Raw genomic sequence first — 21,798 nt, 5'->3', positions numbered from 1 at the left:
TCAGTCACCAAATTAGGCTAGAAAACCATCAACAGGAAAGCAGCTACCAGTTTTAAATGCCAAGTCATTCCTCTAGGAAAGTCAGTAAAATCACTACCATGAATGACAGGATGAACTTTTCTGGGCATTTGGAAACCTCTTAGATCATTAGAACTAGAGGAACTCCTCCCCCGACCCTACCCCATACACATGCAGACTACTGATTTTTCATGTTCAGTGTCTTTGGCCCCACTGATTTAATAAATTCAGCCGTTATTACGGTAAATATTTTTATTGTTAGTTTTGTCAGAAACATTTGTACATATGGGCAATTTCTGATGCCTGATTTTATTAGAGCCTAATTTTACTGATCATCTCTTCTAGAAAATCAAATCTCCAAGATTAGAATGGAAGACAGTGAAAAAATAGATTTCACTTTATAGTTTACCTTTATCGAGCCATCCAAAGCACAGTCCTTTTATACGAGTATTACTTTAACATAATATAATAAATCACAACCAACCAGTGAACTAAGTTACATTTCATCTTCTCTGTCCTTTTTCCTCCTCAGTCACCAGATTAGGCTAGAAAACCATCAACAGGAAAGCAGCTACCAATTTTAAATGCCAAGTCGTTCCTCTAGGAAAGTCAGCAAAATCACTAACATGAATCATTCATTGAAAACACAAGCCAGAACCTTATACCGTTAATCTTCAAGTCAATCACCAACTTTTCTTAGATTTTTAAAGACACGAAAATGAAAATCATTTCAAATAACAGCACTCAAACACCATATATGTCTGTAATGAGGTGTAGCAGTCAACTTTAAGCCTCAGATTTTCCAGGTTTTAGCTGAAATAAGCCTTATTAATTAGATTTTTATCAGTCTTGTTTGGGGGTTATTTTGCCTTATTAGGCCTAAACAGAGTACAATATTAAAATATGTTAATTGTCTATACTGAGAATATGGCATAAATGGGTTTCTAACTCCTTAGGGACAGCAGTGGAAACACAACACATCCCATGAACACGGGTGAGAGCCCTAGTTATCCCTGAGCTGGGCAGTTTCACACAATCATTTCTTCTCTGAGGCTGAAGTCTGTGGTTTGATCATCTTAGCAGCTTCCAGAACAGAAACTAGGTTTACTTTGTCTCCAAATTCTTTTTCTCGGTGCTCCAGAAGAATGCCCTGAAAGGAAACAAGAGGGTACATCAGTCCTCACTCTGAGTCATTCATTCATGAGACAGACACTGAGCGCCAGCTGTCCATCAAGGCCCTTGCTTGGGCAGCAAGGAACAGAGATCCGAATCGGTCCCGGCTCTGCCCTTGAAGAGTTCAGTCTTTTGGGGAAGGTAGATCAGGGGAGGCTGCTCCGCAATATTTGGACTGTACAAGCAGCACTTTGGGAGCCGGAAGTCAGGAGGCTTCACAGGTGACAGAGCATGTCTACAGGTAGAGAAGCACGTAAAAGAACATTCCAGGCAGAAAGAACAGAATGAGCTTGCACAGAAAAGCCTGGAGTTGTGGAAGTAGAGCTCAGAGGTCAGACCTTGACAGGCACTAAGTGAACGCCTGAAAAGGGAGACGCTATCTTTAGTTTTCCTACGAAACTGGAGGCCACTCACTTCTGATACCATGAAGCAAAATGCACTAAGACATACTACACCCCAAAATACCCTAAAGTTGTAAAAAAGATAAAATGAGTTTGAGATCAGCATCAAGGAATCCTTGTTAAAGGGTTCTTTGATAGGTGACAAATTAAACTCAAATTGAATTTAAAAAATAAACATTTATAAACATGTTCTTTGTACCATTATTTATAAAGACTTTTAAAAAGAAAAGTGCCACCACACTGTGGTGACCACAGAGAAGCAGATCAGGAAAGTATATTCACTCGCTCATTAGCGCGGTTTGCAGACGTTAAAAACACTGAGGAAGAACATATGACGACATGGGGAAATGTTCATGACACGCTGTTAAATGAAAAAAGAACATCTAGTTTAGTAAGGTACCGTTTTCTTAAAAAAAAACAAAAGGCCTGGCAGCTCAGCTGTGTCCTAAGAGGTTGTCCCTGATAGCTGAGCTTATAGAATGGCTCTCCCCACCTTCTCCGTTTTCAAATTTCCTATGTTGAAAACACACTGCTTCTTTAAAGTTAAGTATGCTTTAAAGATTATTATGACAAAGGAAATCCCTACTGAGTGGCACCTGGCACAGTGGGACTGCAAAAACTCTGCTCTGAAGAAACACGGAGGTAAGCCCTGAGGCCAGGCCAGCCTGGTCAGCCTTCCACCAGGAAGGAGGAAGACAGGAGCTCCAGGGAGCACCAGCAAAGTCAAACAACACCCCAGGAGCGAGCCAGCCAGGCTTGGGCAGCCCGTGAGCACCAGGTGAGTCACTGCCAGGCAAGAGGAGGCTGGCAGGTGAGCCAAGCCCTTCCCTGGGGGCTGAGGAAAGGCAGAGATAGGAAGGGGAAGGAATCCCAGGGGCCCAGAGTGGGAAGAGGCTTAGGGATCCTGAGGAAGTGGCCTGCCCAAGTGCAAGGGTACCTGGAAGGGGTCTTTGGGAACCACCTCCAAAGAGGGGCTATGGGCAAGGGAAGGGCAGGGTCTCTGGAGCAGGACAGATCGGAGTTCCTGAGTTTCATTCCCTTTGCACCACATACTAGCCCCATATCTTTGGCTGAGTTATTTCATAGGCCCACTTCCTTACATGTAGATAGGAATAAAAATACCGACCATCCCAGACTGGTTGCAGAGAAGACAGGAGATCACGTATATGAGCACCTGGCACAAGGCAGGCACTCACTGGCAGCCATTATCACTAAGACATTTCGATACATTACCAGAAAGTTAGCAAACAGGTTTATGTTATATCAGACACCAATTCATGCTAGATTCTCACACAGACAAGCAACTGCAGATACCAAGGTTTAAAAGGAAGAGATTCGAAATACAGCTTAAAATTGAAGGCATTCTAGTCCCACTAGCTTTCCTCCCCAACTGGGGAAAGTATGCAGTTATCAACGTCAGTGGTGAGTTCCACCATGCAGACCAACCCTGTCTTCTTTTTTCTTTTTGGCCGCACCATGCGGCTTTTGGGATCTTAGTTCCCTGACCAGGGATCGAACCCGTGCCCCCTGCAGTGGAAGCACCGAGCCCTAACCACTGGACCGCCAGGGAATTCCAACCCTGTCTTTTTACAGACAAGCTCAAATGTTAATGTCATGCCCGAAGTTGGTGAGACGAGCCTAGAAATCAGACCACTGGGTCTTCCTGCCAGGCCTTGAGCCTGCACTCACTGTACCCTGTCCTTTTTCTGTGCCCACCCGGCCTCTGCTGGCACTGCTGTGAGTCTGACGTGGAGCATCCACCCACCCGCCTCCTGAGCCCACAGAGACCTCATCTCTCCACACCTTCCCTTAAGCCCCCGTGCTGCCTCTGGATCCCCACAGCCAGGGCCTGAAATAGAGTGTGCAGAGAAGTCTGCTGCCCCTCCCGAGACAGCCAGGCCACCAGGACCCCCGCAGGGAAAGCACCACCCAGCACAGCTCCCCGCTGCTCCCCCAACGAGGTCTCTTTCCATTCCTTCTCTCCTCTTCACTTTTCTCTACTGTCCATCCTCGATGACAGGGAACACTGCCAGGGAGTAAATTCTTCATAAAGACTCTGCTTTTGTTCTAGTGTAGAAAAGAGAACTTGACATCAGGAAACCCGGGTCCAGGCTCCTGAAGTGCCACTGAGGAGCCGTCCTCCTCGGTGCAGTCACTTGCCCCCTCACAAGTTATTTACCTGCAAGACTCAGACTATGTCGCCATGTTACTGCGACGAGGGAGGGGGTCGTGTGTGAGGTGCCGTGAGAGCAGGCGTGCAATAAACGATCATTTCCCTCCCTTCCCCTTCCTCATGCTCCCTGGCTTTCTGGAAGGAAGGCTGGGAGACTCCGAGCAGGGAAAGCCACCCTCCCACCCGACACATCGGGGTCTCATGCTCACAGACCCACGAGTGAACACGCTAGCAATTTACCTGCTTTCCTGGTCCCACCACAAAAACTCCCCCAAGGATGAAGCCCTCGCCTTCCAGGTTTCCAGAAAAGCCTCCACTCCGGGCCCGGAAGAAGTTGTACCAGACACCCAGACGGACAAATCCCACGAACATCATCTTCCGCCTTTCCGGACCATAGAACTTCTTCTGTAGGAGCGAGGAAGACAGACCCCATATGAGTAGCCCATATGCCTGCCTTCCCCAGGGAGGAAAGTTCCCAGCAGGGCATCTGTTTTCAGACAAAGACCCAAAGGCTGCTGGTTCCTGTCCTCCACCACCCGACACACAGCTGCCACCCAGGAGCGCTCTCAACTGCCCGAGCTAAAGAGAACCCTGTGGCCTGCCACCCTGACTGTAATCTCTTGCTATGGACGTACAGGGTTCTTGGGCCTGACAGAGTGATAACAGTCTTCCATTCTGCAGAGGTTAGTAGAGGGGAAAGAACTATGGCTGCAATGAATTAAGGGACGGGGCTTGTGCTGGGCAAACCCCTGCAGCGCAGGGAAACCGGTGGAGCTTTAGCTAGTTCCGAGGCTCCCATTCCCAGGTCACAAGTCAGGAAGGGCTAAAGTAATAACTGAAGGACAGCTCTTAAGTTTTTTTCACTCATGCTCTGCTCAGAGGGCTAGGGGCAGCTGAAAGGGAGGCCGACTCCAACTCCTGTCCAGACATCCTTTGGGCCACCGAACTCTCCACACACCAGCGCAATCCCCAACGGTCTGTGTCCGACAGGCTCACAGCACACATACCTTTTCATCCAGGAAGATTTCTCCTTTGAAATAAGGCTGGAAGTCCTTCACTTCAGTCTTGACATGCTCCTTTACCACTGCGTAGAGGGGGATGCCCAGCTCGTCCAACTTGGGCTTCAGGGAGGACAGGTCTGCAGCCTCCTGCGGAAGACAGGAAAGGTCAGGGGCATGAACTCTCGGGGCTCTGCAGCCAACCAACACCCTCTTTCCTACAGGCCCAGAGCGTGGCTGGCACTGAATACAGAAGAACAAAGGCAACAAAATGCCAAGAACAATTAAGGCCTGTGTAGACCAGCAAAAGACTGTCCCAGCTGGGCACGAGGCCTCAGGATAGAGTGTCAGGTCCCCTCCTCAGCCCAGGTTCCTGTCCTGTCCATGGAGGGAAGGAGAGGCTAGTCCCCTGTTATGGGTGTCCTAACCATGGCCTGGGGAGCATCTGATAACTAAGAGCTTGCACCCAAACTCAGTCCTCCACTCCTAGCCACAGTGCTTCTCTCCTAAACTCCCAGCCCCTCCACTGCACTAGAGCAAACTAGCACAAGGGCCTAGCAGTCGATCTCCATGCAGGCCATGTGAACAGCTGCCTCCACACCTCTGCTCAGCTGGCCCCCTCTCATTGCAATAACCTTCCTTCTTTCTCCAGCTCAAATCCTACCCTCCAGAAAAGGATCCCTGTTCTAAAAAGTTCTCCCTGGCTAGCGCAGCCTGGAGTAAAGGCCTGATTCTCTGTGTATATCTAATCTTTCCTGCTTGGCGACTTTTTCTGTACTGAGTCCACTGGGTTCCACTAAGTTGAGCTTTGTCCCTTAAGTTCCCAAATGTGTCTCAGAGTCAGAAACTGCCTTCCATTTCTTGTATCCCTCAGTGCCTAGCACATGGCTGGATATGCAGAAGGTACTAGGTACCAGGAGGAAAGATTCCAGGTGAAGGTGGACAATGGGGAGACCGCAGCTCAGCTGGGAAGTATGGACATCCCTGATTCTCAGGAACTGCGGGCTAGATGAAAAGATGAAACTCATACATCAGGGTAGAGCTTCGATGTTAAGAACAAGCTACTTTTTCACATTTGGTGTCAGAATGCAAGAAACAGCAGGAAATCCTATCAGAAGCAGCCTACTTGCCTCCAATACATTGCTATATGGTGGTAACTGCATTTAATTTTTCATGTATTTTCTAGAACAACAACAAAAGGATAGCTAATGAAGCAGAATTCATTACAATGCATTTGTCAAGAGGTTCAGTGAGTGGCAGACTCTGCCCAAGAGCAGAGAGGACTACAGGTCTGATGTGGTCAAAGAGCACCTGTGTGTGAGAGGAAAGGTTTTACTCACTTTCCCTGGGCTTTACTCAGAAAAAGTGTGAAGTGGAAACTGAGTCACATGTCTCCCCCCTCAAAGTAACTTTGCCTGCCATCCAACCATCCTTTTAGAAACGTAAGTTTCCATAAAATGCTCTACCAGGGTACGGACCAGAGCCCAGAAAAACAGGTTGTAATTAGAGCAGGTGCTCCTGGAACCTTGGGGTTTAGCTGGCCTTGAGAAATCAGGTCACAAAAGGCTTCCATGTTGGTATTTGGAGGCATCAGAGATTGGACTCAAAAGCCCTGAGTTTAAATGTCACCCCCTGTGGTAGGCAGAATAATACCGCCTAAGGATGGCTGTCCACATCCTAATCCCAAGAACCCGTGAATATGTTTTGTTACGTGGGAAGGGGGAATTAAGGCAGCAGATGAAATTTAGATTGCTAATCAGGTGATCTTAAAGGAGATTATCCTGTTTTATCTGGGTGGTCCCAATGTGGAATCACTAAGGTCCTTAAATGTGGGAGAGGAAAGCAGAACGGTCAGTGTCATAGTGACACAACGTAAGAAAGACTTGGCCAGCTATTGCTGGCTTTAAAAATGGAGGAAGGGGGCACGAGCCAAGGAATGCAGATGGCCTCTAGAGGCTGGAAAAGACACAGAAATTATTTATCCCCTGGAGCCTCCAGAAGAATTACAGCCCTGCTGATACCTTTATTTTAGCTCAGTGAGACCCATTTCAGAATGCTGACCTTTAGAACTGTAAGAAAATGAATCAGTGTTATTTAAAGCCACTGAGTATGTGATCACGTGTTACAGCAGCAATAGGAAATTAATACACCCCCTACAGCAGTATGACATTGTCACTACCTCTGTACCTCAATTTCCTCCTCTGTAAAATGACAATAACAACAACAAGCTGTATTTTCCAGGGATGCAGTGGGGAACCAATGAGGTACCGACGGAAAGTGCCCTGAATGTATAGTACGATAGTGCACCATGCAATGTAGGCAGAGTCTCAGCCAGCCCGACCACACAAGCAGGGGAGAGCTCTGCAAGGCTGAAAGGAAATGCCTCAGGATAAGACAGGACAACCAGGGGAAGGAGGATGGCAACTCGGACAGGACCAAGACCATGACCTGAAAAGCAAAGTTTTCTCAAGAGCTGGAGTACTGTCGTTCCCAGTTCTCCCCCAGGCAAAGCCGTGAACCTCGGGACCTGGGTCTTCTGTCACTGACTGTATGACCATGGATAGGTCAACAAACCACTCTTATCCTCAGTTTACCTATGTGTAAAGTGACAAGGCTGGACCCTGCCTTCCCTTGACAAGCTTCCTCACTTACTGAACAGACGCGATGGCCTCCCTTTGAGGGGCCAACCTGGAGACCTCCCAGTCAGTGAGCCCCAAATTGCACCACACTCTCATGCCCACTGCACCCACACTATCGGCATGACCAAAATCCCCTGGGCTTCAGATCCAACGCCGAGAGCACAAAGAGGCAGCAGAGTCACCACGTGCGGCTCTCAGCCGTCCAGCAGGGACACCAGCGGGCTCCCCAGGAAGAGGCAGACAGGCAGGTCCATTCTAAAGATGTGGCCCTGTGCTTCCCCGGGTGCTGTAGCTGCACCACAGGCGAGGCTGCCCATGCCTGTACCAGTAACGATCCAGGCACCTCATTTCAGTAAGCAAACCCCTGTGCTGAGAACCAGGGACATGCAATTGGACCTGGTCCAGGACACAGATACTACGAGAGTGAAAGGCCTTGGAATGCCAAAGAAAAGTCAAATATGTTGCTAACCCTAGGATATGGTGAGCTGTTAAATGAACAGAAGCAGAGAATTAGGCAAAAAACAAAACAAAACAAACCTATAGTAAATAACATAATGGGCCACTGTTGGTCCTGGCTGGAAATGCCCCGGTCCCCCCTTGCTAGGATCCCTTCCTCTGAACAGATCCTCAAATGCACTCACCTCTCGACAGAGGAAACAGCCTGGCCTCCGCACAGCCATAATCACAGCTCCATTATTTTCCCAGAGCGCCTTTGCTTTAAAAGTCACCGGTTCTGAGGAGAAGAAAAGGGAATTCAGTATCATTTCCTCTCAGCTTGGCCCCAACCTCTAAGCACCTCATAAACAGCACCAGGCCAAACAGAGGACCTGCAAAACTATTTCACATGTGGGAAAAAGCAAACAGGAAACACGGATAGGGAATATTCATCTTTCCAAGGAAAATGAGTCCAGTGTAAGGGTCCTACTGTATAACCAGAAGGCCCCTCCCCCATAAAAATCTAGTTGTGAACTTGAACATCCCAAACTGGAACATTTCTGGAAAAATAGCATATTCCTTTGCTGTCTCAATGTAACCTGTAACAATCCTTTAGGGCAGATACGTGGCCAAAACTTGAACGAGATCTTGCACTTTGGCCAAGAAAACCCCAATTCTTAAAAAAGTATTCAAAGAAATTAGGTCAAAAGAAATTAAAAACAAAAAACAATTTAACCTAAATATGTTAACTGCACCATTATCCACAGGAGAGGGTAGAAGATGTCCAACAAGGAAATTCTTTGGGTAGCAGAGTAGTGTAGCTCAAGCCCGGCTCCAGTCACGCTGAGTCCGCATCTAGGTGTGACCCGGGGCAGGCTACATCTCCGCCCTGAACCTCCATTTCCCCATTTGTAAATGCAGATGCCTAGCAGCTCCACTTTGGGCCACAGGGAGTATTAAAAGATGGATATAAAAGTGCTCTCCAGGCAATACAGAGTCCGTGAGGGTTCAATAAGTACTATCCCTTATTATTTTAGCATTTCTCAGAGGAATCCATGTCCCTGTGGGATGTTACATAGGAAAAAAAGAAGGTGGGAGGGGATCGAAATCAAATGACACTGGGAAACGCTGGGTCGAACATAGCTAAATAGGACTCTCTCTGCAGGGCTTCTTAGTCCCTTACTGAGGTGACCTACATCATAAATCTGCAGTCACAGTTCCTGCCTTCCCTTGACAAGCTTCCTCACTTACTGAACAGACGCGATGGCCTCCCTTTGAGGGGCCAACCTGGAGACCTCCCAGTCAGTGAGCCCCAAGTTGCACCAAACTCTCATGCCCACTGCACCACACTATCGGCATGACCAAAATCCCCTGGGCTTCAGATCCAACGCCGAGAGCACAGAGAGGCAGCAGAGTCACCACGTGCGGCTCTCAGCCGTCCAGCAGGGACACCAGCGGGCTCCCCAGGAAGAGGCAGACAGGCAGGTCCATTCTAAAGATGTGGCCCTGTGCTTCCCCGGGTGCTGTAGCTGCACCACAGGCGAGGCTGCCCATGCCTGTACCAGTAACGATCCAGGCACCTCATTTCAGTAAGCAAACCCCTGTGCTGAGAACCAGGAACATGCAATTGGACATAGTGTTTCTCAAATTTATTGGACTCAGGAGCTCCTGTCTTTGAAGATCCAGGAGGCTGGAATTCCTCAGAACACACTCTGGAAGGTTTGGTTGAGTAAACAGTGGTACAATTTTACTAAATATTACGGAACGATTATCATTATATTTAAAGAGACAACATGAGAAAATGAAAAATGCTTTTGATAAGAAAAAACTAATACTTAGCCATAAAAAGAAACGAAACTGAGTTATTTGTAGTGAGGTAGATGGACCTAGAGCCTGTCATACAGAGTGAAGCAAGTCAGAAAGAGAAAGATACCACATGCTAACACATATATATGGAATCTAAAAAAAATATCGTTCTGATGAACCTAGGGGCAAGACAGGGATAAAGATGCAGACATAGAGAATGGACTTGAGGACACGGGGACGGGGAAGGGTAAGCTGGGACGAAGTGAGAGAGTGGCATGGACATATATACACGACCAAATGTAAAACAGATAGCTAGTGGGAAGCAGCCGCATAGCACGGGGAGATCAGCTCAATACTTTGTGACCACCTAGAGGGGTGGGATAGGGAGGGTGGGAGGGAGACGCAAGAGGGAGGGGATATGGGGACATATGTGTACGTATAGCTGATTCACTTTGTTATACAGCAGAAACTAACACACCATTGTAAAGCAGCTATACTCCAATAAAGATGTTAAAAAAAAAGAAGAAATAGATTTTATCTCTTAAAAAAAAAGAAAAAGCTAAAATGTAAAAGATCAATATACAAGTACACCAAGATCATAACTACATATTGTTACGTGTACACCTGGAAAAATATGTGTGAAAATAAAAGAGATTATTGTGTTAGGGTAATGGAATTATCAGTAATTCTTAAAGTGTTACTAAATTTTTCCTAATGTTATATTGCCTTTTCAATTAAAAAAAAAAAAAAAAGAACTACTTCAGAGAGAAAAAAACTAAGTAAGCCTGCATCCCAGCATCTTGGAAAAGTACTGACACCAGTGGAGTCACTGCTTACCCTTCTCCAGTGTTTTCAGGTCTATATCCTCCAGATACTCCAGCGTGGCTTTCTGGGGCTTGGGCAGAAATACGTCTGTGTTGGCCAGGAACAGTGCCAAGGCAGCAGCCCCTAGGGCCCCCGCACCAATGGACCACATTCCCATGGTGAAGAAACTTGGATCCTGGAGGAAAGACATTTCTGGGGATTGAGAGAAAGGAAGACGACGTTACTGCTCCCACAGGACAGCCGGAATCTGATCTCCCGGACAACAAGGCTCTGGCTGGGCAGCCAACCAGGGGGCCAGAGGCAAAGGGAGGAGAAGCAGCAGTGTCAGAGATGGGACTGGACAAGGGCTGCTAACTGAGCCCCTGCCCACCTGCCGCTCCAGGAGCCTGGGAATACAACAGACATGTGGAGGTTCCTGCCCCAGGGAGCTCACTAGTGGGTCAGCAGCCACGACAGAGGCGACAGCCTCTCTTGCTGCTCCCTCTCCCTTTCTCAAGGCTGTGTCCTCCCAGCTTGATGGCGCTCCTCCAGGCTGTGTCACTGCCTTCCTCATCAATGTCTGCTCTCTTCCTTCACAGTCCAGGAGTGGCAGCTCCCACCTCCCTGGGGAGGCAGCAGCCTCTCTGTGTGATTAGATCACTTAGAGACCAACCACCCTGTTGTAACCCTACCCTTCCTCCTCACTGTGAATCCCTCAGACACAGAGCCCAGGTCCTATTCATCCAGCCCCCAGACAGTGCCCAGCAGGGCCTCACTCGAAGTAGGCAGGCAATCCCAGTACATTTCTCCAACTGAGAATACCTTTATTTTCTACTCATTATACAAATAAAACAGGCTCACGGTGAAAACAAAACAAAACACCAAAAAAGAAGCAATACATAAAACCACAGCTGACAAGAAAGCAAATATCCTGTCAACATCTACCACCTATTAAATTATACAGTTTAATAGAGATGGCCACTATTAGTCTGACATTTTTCCCCTGTGAACAGAATTATACAGATGCCTGTCCAGTGAACAGGTAGAGAGACTGAGAGAGAAGGCAACATGTAAGAAAGAGCACGGTGCTGGGGTGTCTGCTTCAGAGGACTGGGCAACAGACAGTCTGCACTGGGCAGGGGGCTCTGTAGTTGAAATGGAGGTCCAGGCAGGTCCTATAGCATCCGGCCTCCTCCCCAGCTCATGCTTGGGGGCCTCGCCAAGGCTTCCTCTAGTTGGGAAGCCTAGTGCTTCTGAGTGGGAGCTCCTGGAAGCAGCCCACCCCTGTAACCGCAGCAAGTACCCCACCCAGGCTTTGTTTCTTGACAACCACTTATAATACCTATCTTTTCATCTGGCCCTCTCGCCATCCTAGGATCTGACTTATGCCGGAGCCTTCCTCCCCAAGTACCTGCACGACTCTATGTGCTCGGATCACTGGGTACCGACCTGAGGTGTGTGTCTACGTGTATGTGTGTGTGTGTGGCCCACCTGACCTCATCCCACCTAACCAAAGGCTTAATTCTCCCCTGCAGGACTTGACTCAGGAGAGGACCTCTCCAAAGGATTAAGCAAAGGCCCAGAAATCCGCATGTCACTGCCAAGGGAGGGGGCTGTGAGGGATCCACTGCCATGAGGTAGGGCTGGGAGTAACTTGGTGGTGATAACTTTGGGAAGAAAAGGGTAGGCCAGACTAGTGTTTAGGCCAGCCCGGGATGTTCAGACTTGAGTTCAGAAATAAAAGGGAACTTTCAGACAGGGGATGTGGAGTGTGTACTGGGAATGACCAAATGAAAATAGCCTTTAAGAAAGAGGAATTTGGCATCTGTACACTAGGGGAAAGGAAAAAGAAGGGGACTGTGTGTGTTGGGGGAGGAGGTGAGCTGGGAGAGAAGAGTTTCTTATAACCTCAAAACGTGCTCTCGTGCGCTGGCAGCACTGGCATCGTGGAGAACTGCAGAATTTCCAGCCTTACCTCAGAACTAAAAAGTCATAACCTGCGTTCATCAGACACGGCAGGCAATTCACAGGCACATAGAAGTTTCAGAAGCATTGTCTTGGAACAAAGAATTCAGGTTTTGTGGTTGGTTGGCCATAAGCCACAGAACAAAGTACAGCCATGAGCGCAGGCTGGCCTTGGAGAGCTGGGCCTTCCTCAAGGGCCAGCTTCTGTTTCCTCAGCTCATTGTGTGAGGGCAGCCGCGGAGACAACGAGAGTCAAAAACCAGGGCACAACTCCACGCCTCTGCCCGGAGTGTCCTCCTTCATTCGCTCTATTCTGCATGACTCAGACGCCTCTTCCAGGGGTCTCCTTGGATGCTCTGCCTACCCCCGTCCCCCAAGAGGGGACTATTCACCCCCACCTGTGTCCAAATCACAACGATCCTTCTGATGTGGACCTGTTTGCAAGTTTTCTCTCTTTTGACTCTTCCTCAGTTTATCTCTGAATTCCCCCGTGCCCAGCACAGGGCCTGTTTGTGGTCCACAGTGGGCTCTCCATCAATGTGTGCTAAAATGAATTCAGTAGGATTGAGTGATGAAAAGGATGACTTATGGAGGACCGAAGCACTCGGGCAAAGCAGGAAAGAACATTCCACAGGCCAGCTTCCAGTTCTTTTATGTGTCAAAGTTACACATTATACTGCATTATAGTTCACAGAACAATCAGGAGGAAAACCACAGCTCTCACCTGCCTGCTGTAAACAGGAGATTCCCCAGAGCCTGGAATAATTTCTGTACCTTGACGCACTTCCAAAACCTCCCTGGACTGCTGACATGTGTATATGATTAAGGCCCACATGGCACGGTCTCTGATCACAGATTTGCTAACATTTCTGCATCAGTTCGCAAAGGCCAGCTTACACCTACCCTCCAAAAGGACTCACTTCAATTCCTGGGACACATCAGAGCGTTGCAGGAAGTCCAGGGACCCTTCCAGTCAGCTCCACACCCTTCTAACACACCACTGGCTGTTTCTGGAGGCAAACAGGCTCCGGCTCCCCACTGCCCATCAACAACCATCGAGCCCGTTTGCTCGCGAGCACAAGGGAATCAGACTCAAACAGACTCAACATTTATTTCCAAACATTTATTCAGCACTGACCTGTTGAATAAATGGCAGTTTGGGATGACATAAAACTGAATGATAAACAGTCCTCAAGGAGATACGGGCCTAGTACACAGATAACAGAAATTCAAGTGGAAAGGTATGAACACGGGGCTAAGGCAGTGCAGCGGTGAGAACCAGTTACATCCGGTCTGGGCAGCCGCAGAAGAACCCAGAAGGAAATGGCTTTGAAGCAGGCATAGGATTCAGAGAGCAGGATGGAGCAGCTAGGCCAGGCTTGGGCTCAGTAAGCCTGGGAAACAGCGGACTGGCAGGGGTGAACGTCCCAAAGGCGCCCGACACCCTACCTCAAGTTCACAAGATATGGGCTTCAAAAGCCCCAGGAGCATTGGTTAGCACCCCAGCCCCCGCCCCCAGCTGTGATCCGGATGGCATAAGCACAGAGTCACCCCTTTGGGGAGCTTGGCCCCGCAGCACTGAGATGTGAAAACACTGTCAGCACCAGAGGTGAGAGGCTGGCCTCTCCGTGAACATATACTCCCAGCGGGCCTCTAGCAGCTGCCTCTTCTGCCAGTGGGAAGCAGTGAAAACTGACTTCCGGAAACACCTACAGAGTGTATAGATCCAGCCTCTCAGGCAAGGCCCCCTGAGCTGCAAAGCAGTTCCCATCCCAGCATGTCTTTGGAGCATGTGCCATGCAACTCGCTGGCTCTGAATCCTGCATCACAGCTATTCCCACCCACAAAAAAGGACTGGAGGTAGCAGGAAGCTTAGCATCTACATGGAACAATGCATTTTCACATGGGCCTCTAAGCCTACTAACTGGAGAGATAGGGAGGCCGGTAAACGAGCACTTACTCAGCGCCACTCGAAATGTGTGCTTTAATTTCACACAGTTGTATGAGGCAGATAGTATCCTGTTATGCAGCTGACAACACTGAAGTTCAGAGAAGTTCAGTACCTTTTCCAGTGTCACAGAGCCAGCAGGACAGTGCTGCGTCCTGGACCCAGATCACTAGGACCCCAAAGCCTGTAGTCTTTCTACTCCACAGGCCTCCCCACACATGCACTGGTGGGTTTCTGGAGGTCAAGAGGCATGACCCCTTTTGTCTTAAAAGAGAATTTTAAATGATCGACCTATTTTTTTTCAATCATCACGTACAGTCAAACCATGTTTACTCTAAAGGAAATGTACCATGTGACAGATGTCCCTTCTCTTTCCTCCCCTCTATCCCCTTCTGTTAAGGAAAGGGTTAGTTTCTCTGAAAGATAATAGCAAGGCTGTTTACAGAAGAGCCAGCCGCCACCTGACACAGCCATAGTATTCGGTTCCCCACTGTGGCACTTATCTGATCAGGTCTCTCCCACAGAAGAACGTGAAGCGTGATAAGACCACAAACAAGCAACAGCTGGGGCAGCTCAGAGTGGCAGCGCTGGTCTGGGATAAGCGTCTCAGGGCAGGAGACCCAGCTGGGCTCCCTAGGCCCAGATGGCTTGATCCCTCCCTCAGCCTCATTTTCCTTAACTCCAAAATGAGGGGGTTGGATGGGGTGAATGGCAAAGCTTCTAAAGCACCCAGCGACATCGTGGGATTCTATCAAAAACAGCTCACTTTGGAGCCTGCACATTCTCGGTTCCTCATCACAACTCTACCCCACCCCACCCCCATTTCAATTTCCAGAGTGTTTCCTCCCCGCTGCCCAGAGCGTCACAAGCCACCTCCCCTCCCCCACACATGGTCCCTCATCCCCAGCCTCGGGCACCAGGCACTCACCATCCGCAGTGCGCACACCCTGGCTTCTGCTGACCCACGGGGAGCTGGCAGCAGGGGAGGGCTGGAGGTGGGGCTCTGGAGTCCCGCCTATGGTCCTAAGCTCACTCCATTGGCAGGACCGGGCCACCCAGAAATCCTGGGGCTCCTTCTGCTGCGGACAATCTCCAGAAAACATCAATATGGACAGCTGCCAAGATCCCCTAGCCCTTCAAAACGCGGAGCAAATGTTGAGTCATTTACAGTCACGCAGATTATAACATTTATCAAGCGCCAACAGACTCCCTCTCTGCTTCCCCGGGCAGGCTAATGAAGTGAAGCCCTTAATGTGGCCCTTAATGCAGCCCAGGGGTCACACTAACTGAAATCAAAGGAAGATGTCCCTCTCCCCCTGGCCGCTTGTGTAACAGACAAACAAGCCTGACACCATAGTGGATCTATTCCTTTAGCTCTAACCCTTGTGCTCTGCAGCCTGTGCTTAGTCATGCTGCCTCTGCACCTTTGTAAAAGGATGTTTCCTAGAGCCTGAAATATACATGATAGCCCATTCTTGACGCTTTGACCTTTAAAAAGTAGCAGAACTAAAAATAACAATTGTCTTGTTGGAGGTTTATAGCAACACTGTGACGAGACCTACATGGACAGCTGCAAGGACAAAGGATTCCTGCACCAAGAAGTATGCAACCACCAGCCACCCGCCTCCCCTCTCAGTATAAAAGCAGCCTGAATTCTAACTCGGGTAAGATGGTTCTTTGGGACATGAGTCCATCATCTTCTCGGTCTGCTGGCTTTCCAAATAAAGTCGCTATTCCTTGCCCCAACACCTCCTCTCCCGATTTACTGGCATGTCGTGTAGCGAGCAGTATGAGTTTGGACTTGGTAACACTTGTGCAGCCTGCTCCCTTGCCCTGCCCTCCACCCCACACCACTGGGGCCCCTTACCTGCTGTCTATTCTTTACCTCTCTCTGCCTTCCCTTCTTTTTCTGCCACTTCAAGACTCCTCTCAATCCACACTCCCTGCCTCAGTGACCTCACCTACAGCCAGCACTTCACTCACCACCTTGGTAGTGACTTCCAGGTTCCAAGTGCTGCTCCGGACTCAAAAGTTTCCACTTGGGGGTTCTATAGGTTCTCTCTGTTGCATCATGACCAAAGCTGAGTCAGTTTCTCTTCCGGAGTTCTTTTTCCCTAGCTCAGTGAATGACACAAGCATGGAGGCAACTGCTCAAGCCAGAGACTGCAAGTTGCATTTTACTCTCTGTTCTCCCTCATTGCCCACATGAAGTCAGTCAGGAAGTTCTGACCATCCTATGACATGGGTTCGCTACCCATCCTCTTCTCAGCCTCACTGCTGCTGTCCACAGCAAAGCCCCTATTACTCTGTACCTGGCCTATCTCAGTAACTACGGAACTGAGCTTGGCTGGCTCCAGCCAGGTCCTCTTCAGCCTATTCTCCATGCTGTAGCCAGAGCGACTGTCACACTCCCTGGCCTGATCACGTGCTTCCCTTGCTTTCAGACCCTCACTAGCTACAAACCTCTCAGCACACCGCCAGGGCCCTTGACAGCTCAGCTTCAGGCCACCATCCCGGCCTCATCCCTGGCCACTTCAGCACCCTCATCAGATCACTCACTTTGTAAGGACTATAACATGTTTTGTTAGGCCTTTGCACTGTTGCTCGTGTTGTTTCCGTTACCCAGAATGCCCTCCCCGCCCATGCCAACTAGGGAAAGGCCCAAGCACATGTAACACTTTCTCTCCGGAGCCTTTCCTGAAAGCCCCGAACACTGACTGCTCCCTCACCTCTGGTTAGATAGCAGGCATGTATGTGCAAACACACACATACCTTTGCACAATGCACACGCAGATGGACGTAGTGAATTTAGTTATTTACATGTCTGTCTACACAATATGGTGGAGCAATCTGAGGGCAGGGGCTGTTGTCTTGTTCATTCCTGCAAATTCAGCATTTAACACAAATCCTGGCAAATAGTAGGCATTCAATCTCTGAATGAAATGATCTGAATTTTACTCCTTAAACTCCGCAGTGAGGCAGAGCTGGAACTAATTTGCAGCTGGTTTGACCTTAAAGAAACACTCAAGCCTGGGGCTTAGGTGACCTTAGGTTGGGTCCTACCTCCACTGCTTGTCGGCAGGGTGATCTGACACAAGCTATATAGACACTGGGCCTGGGTCTCCTCATCTGTACAGAGGAGAGAACTAGAAAATCTACAAGTTCATCTCAGTTCTGACATCCAAAGACTCTGAAGTACTGCATGATTGCAACTCCAGGGTTCTGACATCCAGAAAGCCACGGGGACACCTGCCACTACTGCTCTTCTGCTGGGTGTGTACAGTCTCACTCTCTGCTTCCCCAGGCCTCATTCTACCTGTTCAAGGAGCTGCGTCTGGGCAGGAACTGATAAAGTCTTACTAAGACAAAGTATCAGCCCTGGGTGGGTTAATTCATGCCTGAAACAAGTAGAGACAGCATCATATTCCAAACATTAAGGGTACACCTGCCCAGCCAAGCCCGACCCAGGGAATCCTCCCTCCTCAGAATGAGCTGGCTTGAGGCAGACACAGGGCAGAAGGAAGAAAGGGGTCCTGAGGGAGACAAAACGAACTAGGAGTGGACATGGGCTTTCTTGTCTCAAGCCCTCAGTGAACGAGGCTGGAAAGGATGCTTCATCTTCTTTCCTTTGCTCTCCTCTGTTCCTTCAGAGCTCTAGTTCAACCCCTCCTTCACTGAGCAAAAGAAAAAACTAAGGCCCAGAGATGGGACCAGCTAGTCCCAGGTCACTTGCGGGGAGGACTGGGTAGTGGCTGTGCCGGGACTCAGGTCTCCCAACTCCCAGTCCGTAACTATCTATCCTGCATTGGACACTCCTGCATAGGCTGAAACAGTGTGGGATCAGAGCCCAGGAAGAGGGCCTGCAGGTCTTCAAGTCTGCTCACTGGGCTGAAGAAGGCTGAAAGCAAAACTGCTCCTGGACAGAGCCTGGGAAATCGGGTGGCTAGAGAGAGCAGTAATCTTTCCCAAGCCCAGTACTTTGTGAGCCATTTATAATTCAAAGCCAAATGTTTTAAGGGTCACGTTGCCCATTCTCAGCTGAGAAGCCACTCCATACCTCTCTTCCCCACAGTAACAAGGTCCTGTCAATTCTGGATAGACAGCCTTGAAAATGTGGTGACACGGGCACCCAGGGCCCCACGAGCAGTGGGACATACACTCCCACCCACCCTTGTTGTAAGCCCCATGGAACTAGCCAGTTGCAAGGAGCTCTCACCTACTTGCCTCGGTCTCTGACTTCCTACTTGGCGTGACTGCTTAGCTCTTAAATGCCAGATTCAGAAAGTTCTGATCAGATGCTGAATGTAGAACAAGAGGACTGGGAAACACTGAGTCACTGCCAGTGTGAGGACTATGGGGGCTGGAAGAGGTCTTTGATCAGCTACCCTGCGGCTACAGAGCCCCACGCAAAATGCCTGGCTGTTCTGCCCCTTGCTTGCACAGCCTCCTGTCTGGGCTCAGTGACATGAGTGTGGGTGGAAGGCAAGGGAGATACCACAAAAGAAACTGGGATTCAGGACAAAAATCCTGGGTTCTCACTCTTCGATTATGAGAGGTCACGTCGTCCCTCTGAACCTCAGTGTCTTCTTAAAACCAGGGCACTTTGGGCTTCCCTGGTGGCACAGTGATTGAGGGTCCGCCTGACGATGCAGGGGACGCGGGTTCGTGCCCCGGTCCGGGAAGATCCCACATGCCGCGGAGCGGCTGGGCCCGTGAGCCATGGCCGCTGAGCCTGCGCGTCTGGAGCCTGTGCTCCGCAACGGGCGAGGCCACAACAGTGAGAGGCCCGCGTACCGCAAAAACAAAACCAAAAAAAACCCAGGGCACTTTGAAGGGTTGTTGGGAAGACTGTATACGAGCGATGAGGAACACACTGTAAGGCAGCAGCATCTTTCTCTTCTTCGCAGGGCTCAGATTCACTCATTCTCCTATGAGGGCGGGAGATCTGAAGCAGAACAGACACAAAACACTGAACAACTTCTTCAGCTGTGTCACTGCAGGCCTGCCTCTTGGGCGGAAGTTCTGGATCTGGAGGGAACCCTGGCTTTTCTCAGGCCCCTGTGGTCTAACTGCCACCCCACAATGCACACTCCATGCTGCCCTTCTGCAGCCTGCCAGCACCAGAGAAGGCAAACAGCCCTGCCCAGTTGTAATCTCCCTGTGTCAGAGGCCACTGAGCTCAGGGGTGGGCTGCCTACCGCACAGTGTCTCCAGACAGTTCTTGCCACACACGCCTCAGCAGAAGGAGGTTTGGAGTGTCTCTGCTCAACATTTCACAAAAAGGCAAGTACCCAGCTGGCAGGAGAGCTGCCTTATTTCTGGGATACTAATAGAGGCTGGGGCTTTGAGCCTCAGAATTCCAGTCCTTACCAAACTTTCCAAGCACCATTTAAGTGACAGAAGCAGATAAGACAAAATAAATGTCTTCATACCCCTCAGGAACAACACATAAGATGTCAAATGAATGGCATGCCCTTATAAAGAACAGCAATACAGTAATGGCCACACCAAGAATAGCTCAAACCTAATTCAAATTCCTACAAGCTGTTAGAACCTGGACAAGACACTGATTTTGTATCAGTAAAACAGGAATGATTCCCAAATTACAAAATGTAATCTTCCACAGAGTTGTAAGAATCAAAGGATTAAATGTATACGTGGTGCTTTGTAAGCTACCTTACAAAGAGTGACATAATGTGAGGTGTAATTCTTACTCATTTCCAGATTAGTCAATGATTGCCCCTAAAATGTTGTTTGTACATGAGATGGAGGGTTTCTGATGACCGGGTATGTTCCAAGGAGACAGGGTTTCTGATCTCCAGGACTGGGCTGGAGCAGAAGCATCGGAGCCTATACAAGCTGGCTCCCGGACAATGCTTTGCTAAATAAATCCCAAGTAATTATTTTCTGCTTTTAACCACCTGACAAGTTCAAAGGAAAATGCATTAAAACAAAGACAAAAACAAAAACTACACAGGGTTAGAGAATTGGGTTGTGGAAAGAGCCTCGTGTTGGTAAGGAAAAGAGGCCCAGAGTCAGCTGGGACTGGACCCCAAGCCGGCTTCTGGCCCCCCCCCGGGGGTGCTGCCTCCCCACGGCCCTGGCCAGGCTGGGTCTTAAACATCTTCTCCAAATGCTTCAGCTCCGATCCCTGCAACAACCTCGAGGAGAAACTGTCCGATCATCAGTGCCTTGTCTTTTCACTCCCAGACTTCAGCACAGTGGTTTAAAACGTACGGCTGAGCTCTTTTCAAAAAAAGTTGCCAGGGGTTGTAACCTTTGGGTAAGGGAGGCAAAACAGGTGCCTCTGAGATGATGAAAAACGCGAGAAATCGCGGCGCCATAAAACACAGGACCCTAAGCAGGCACAGAGCCCAAGACGACCAGGCTCTTGGCCTCCACCCGCACATCGCCCATCGCCAGCTGGTCGGCCCGCCACCCACAGGCAACCCCGCAGGCCCATCCCGGGCTCGGCCCCGCAGAACAGACGCGCCAGGACAAAGCCCCTTTCTCAGTTCTTTGTCCCAACAATCCAGGCAAGCCGGTGCCATTAGCCTCTCTCAAAGGCTGGGGGCGGGGAAGAGGGGGATTTCTCGGCCGGTCAGATCAGCGCAGGGTCCCGGCCCCGGGTTTTCTGACCGCAAACGCTGGGTTTTTCCGCGGAGCGCGGGGCTCAGGGGCGGGGGGGGGCGTCGTCCTCCGAGGGAGGTGGGGGCCGCCTCGAGACCCGCAGGTGTGGCCGCGCCCTGCCGGCTCTGAAGCAGCTTCCCGCGGGCTCCGAAGCTGACCGTGGGGCTGACCTAACCAGCCCCGCATCCGGCCAACCCGCGCGCGCCCCGACCTGCATCATTCGCCCCTCCCTGCCTCAGTTTCCTCACCTGCCTTCGCGGACGTCACGTGCCCCGCAGAGCCCTGCGCGCCGCACTTACCGCTCGCGCTCCCCTGCAGCCCGCCTCCTCTCGCGCCCGACGCACGGTGGCTGGCGGATGGAACACTCCCCGGCCCCAGGGGTCCCAGGGGTGGCCCCAGCGCCTGCGCAGGTTCGCGCCTGCGTCTCCCCGCGCGCCACTCCCACGTGACCCGCCCAGCCCTCCCCCCCCCCGTGGCTCAGTGCCAGCCCGGCTGTGGCGCTGTCGCCAGCTCGGAGCGCGCGTCCAACCCTATGCGGCTCTTGGGACCCGTTCGCATACGGTCCCTGGTTCTCACAGCTCCAGCTGCTTTCAGTCCTTCACGAGTGGTGACCCTAGGCTCTTGATTCATTGTCAGGGGCGCCTTCTGGAGCAAAAGGAGGCTCTCGACTGCCCTGCTGGGACCTGGAAGTCCTGTAGCCGAGGACAGTCCCCTTTCAGTCCTCAGCGAGTTTCTGAGCAGTTATTTTTTCACGGTTTTTTGGCATAGGGAGGGGGAATCTTTAGGACCGACACACTTTAGCAACAAA

At 50.1% G+C, this 21,798-nt stretch overlaps 1 protein-coding gene across 5 annotated transcripts; it reads right to left on the bottom strand.

Moving 5' to 3' along the window:
- Positions 1-252: 252 nt before the first annotated feature.
- Positions 253-21,437, bottom strand: PRXL2A (peroxiredoxin like 2A). 5 transcript variants are annotated; one of them, XM_033433973.2, is made up of 6 exons: positions 21,290-21,437; positions 10,481-10,643; positions 8,044-8,135; positions 4,773-4,913; positions 4,006-4,170; positions 253-1,168 (listed from the first exon to the last, which is right to left on the bottom strand). In XM_033433973.2, the coding sequence occupies exons 2-6, from the start codon at positions 10,623-10,625 to the stop codon at positions 1,055-1,057; spliced, it is 657 nt and encodes a 218-aa protein (XP_033289864.1). In that variant the 5' UTR covers positions 10,626-10,643; positions 21,290-21,437; the 3' UTR covers positions 253-1,054. The 5 variants fall into 5 exon arrangements, with proteins under 5 accessions (XP_033289864.1, XP_033289861.1, XP_004273072.1 ...); XM_033433970.2 differs by having other exon boundaries at positions 10,481-10,660; positions 21,290-21,421; XM_004273024.3 differs by having other exon boundaries at positions 10,481-10,660; positions 21,239-21,404.
- Positions 21,438-21,798: the final 361 nt, after the last annotated feature.

The sequence above is a fragment of the Orcinus orca genome, chromosome 14 (genome assembly GCF_937001465.1).
Source record: "Orcinus orca chromosome 14, mOrcOrc1.1, whole genome shotgun sequence".
Classification (NCBI taxonomy): domain Eukaryota; kingdom Metazoa; phylum Chordata; class Mammalia; order Artiodactyla; family Delphinidae; genus Orcinus; species Orcinus orca.
This window is presented reverse-complemented; position numbering and strand designations above follow the sequence as displayed.

Bases quoted from the DNA above. Each gene is read 5' to 3' on its own strand.
- PRXL2A (XM_033433970.2), bottom strand. From the start codon at position 10,658: ATGTCTTTCCTCCAGGATCCAAGTTTCTTCACCATGGGAATGTGGTCC. The intron at 4,914-8,043 runs GTGAGTGCATTT...TGTCTTCCGCAG, and splicing joins GCTGTTTCCTCTGTCGAGAG to GAGGCTGCAGACCTGTCCTC. The intron at 1,169-4,005 runs GTAAATTGCTAG...GTTTCCTTTCAG, and splicing joins TGGTGGGACCAGGAAAGCAG to GGCATTCTTCTGGAGCACCG.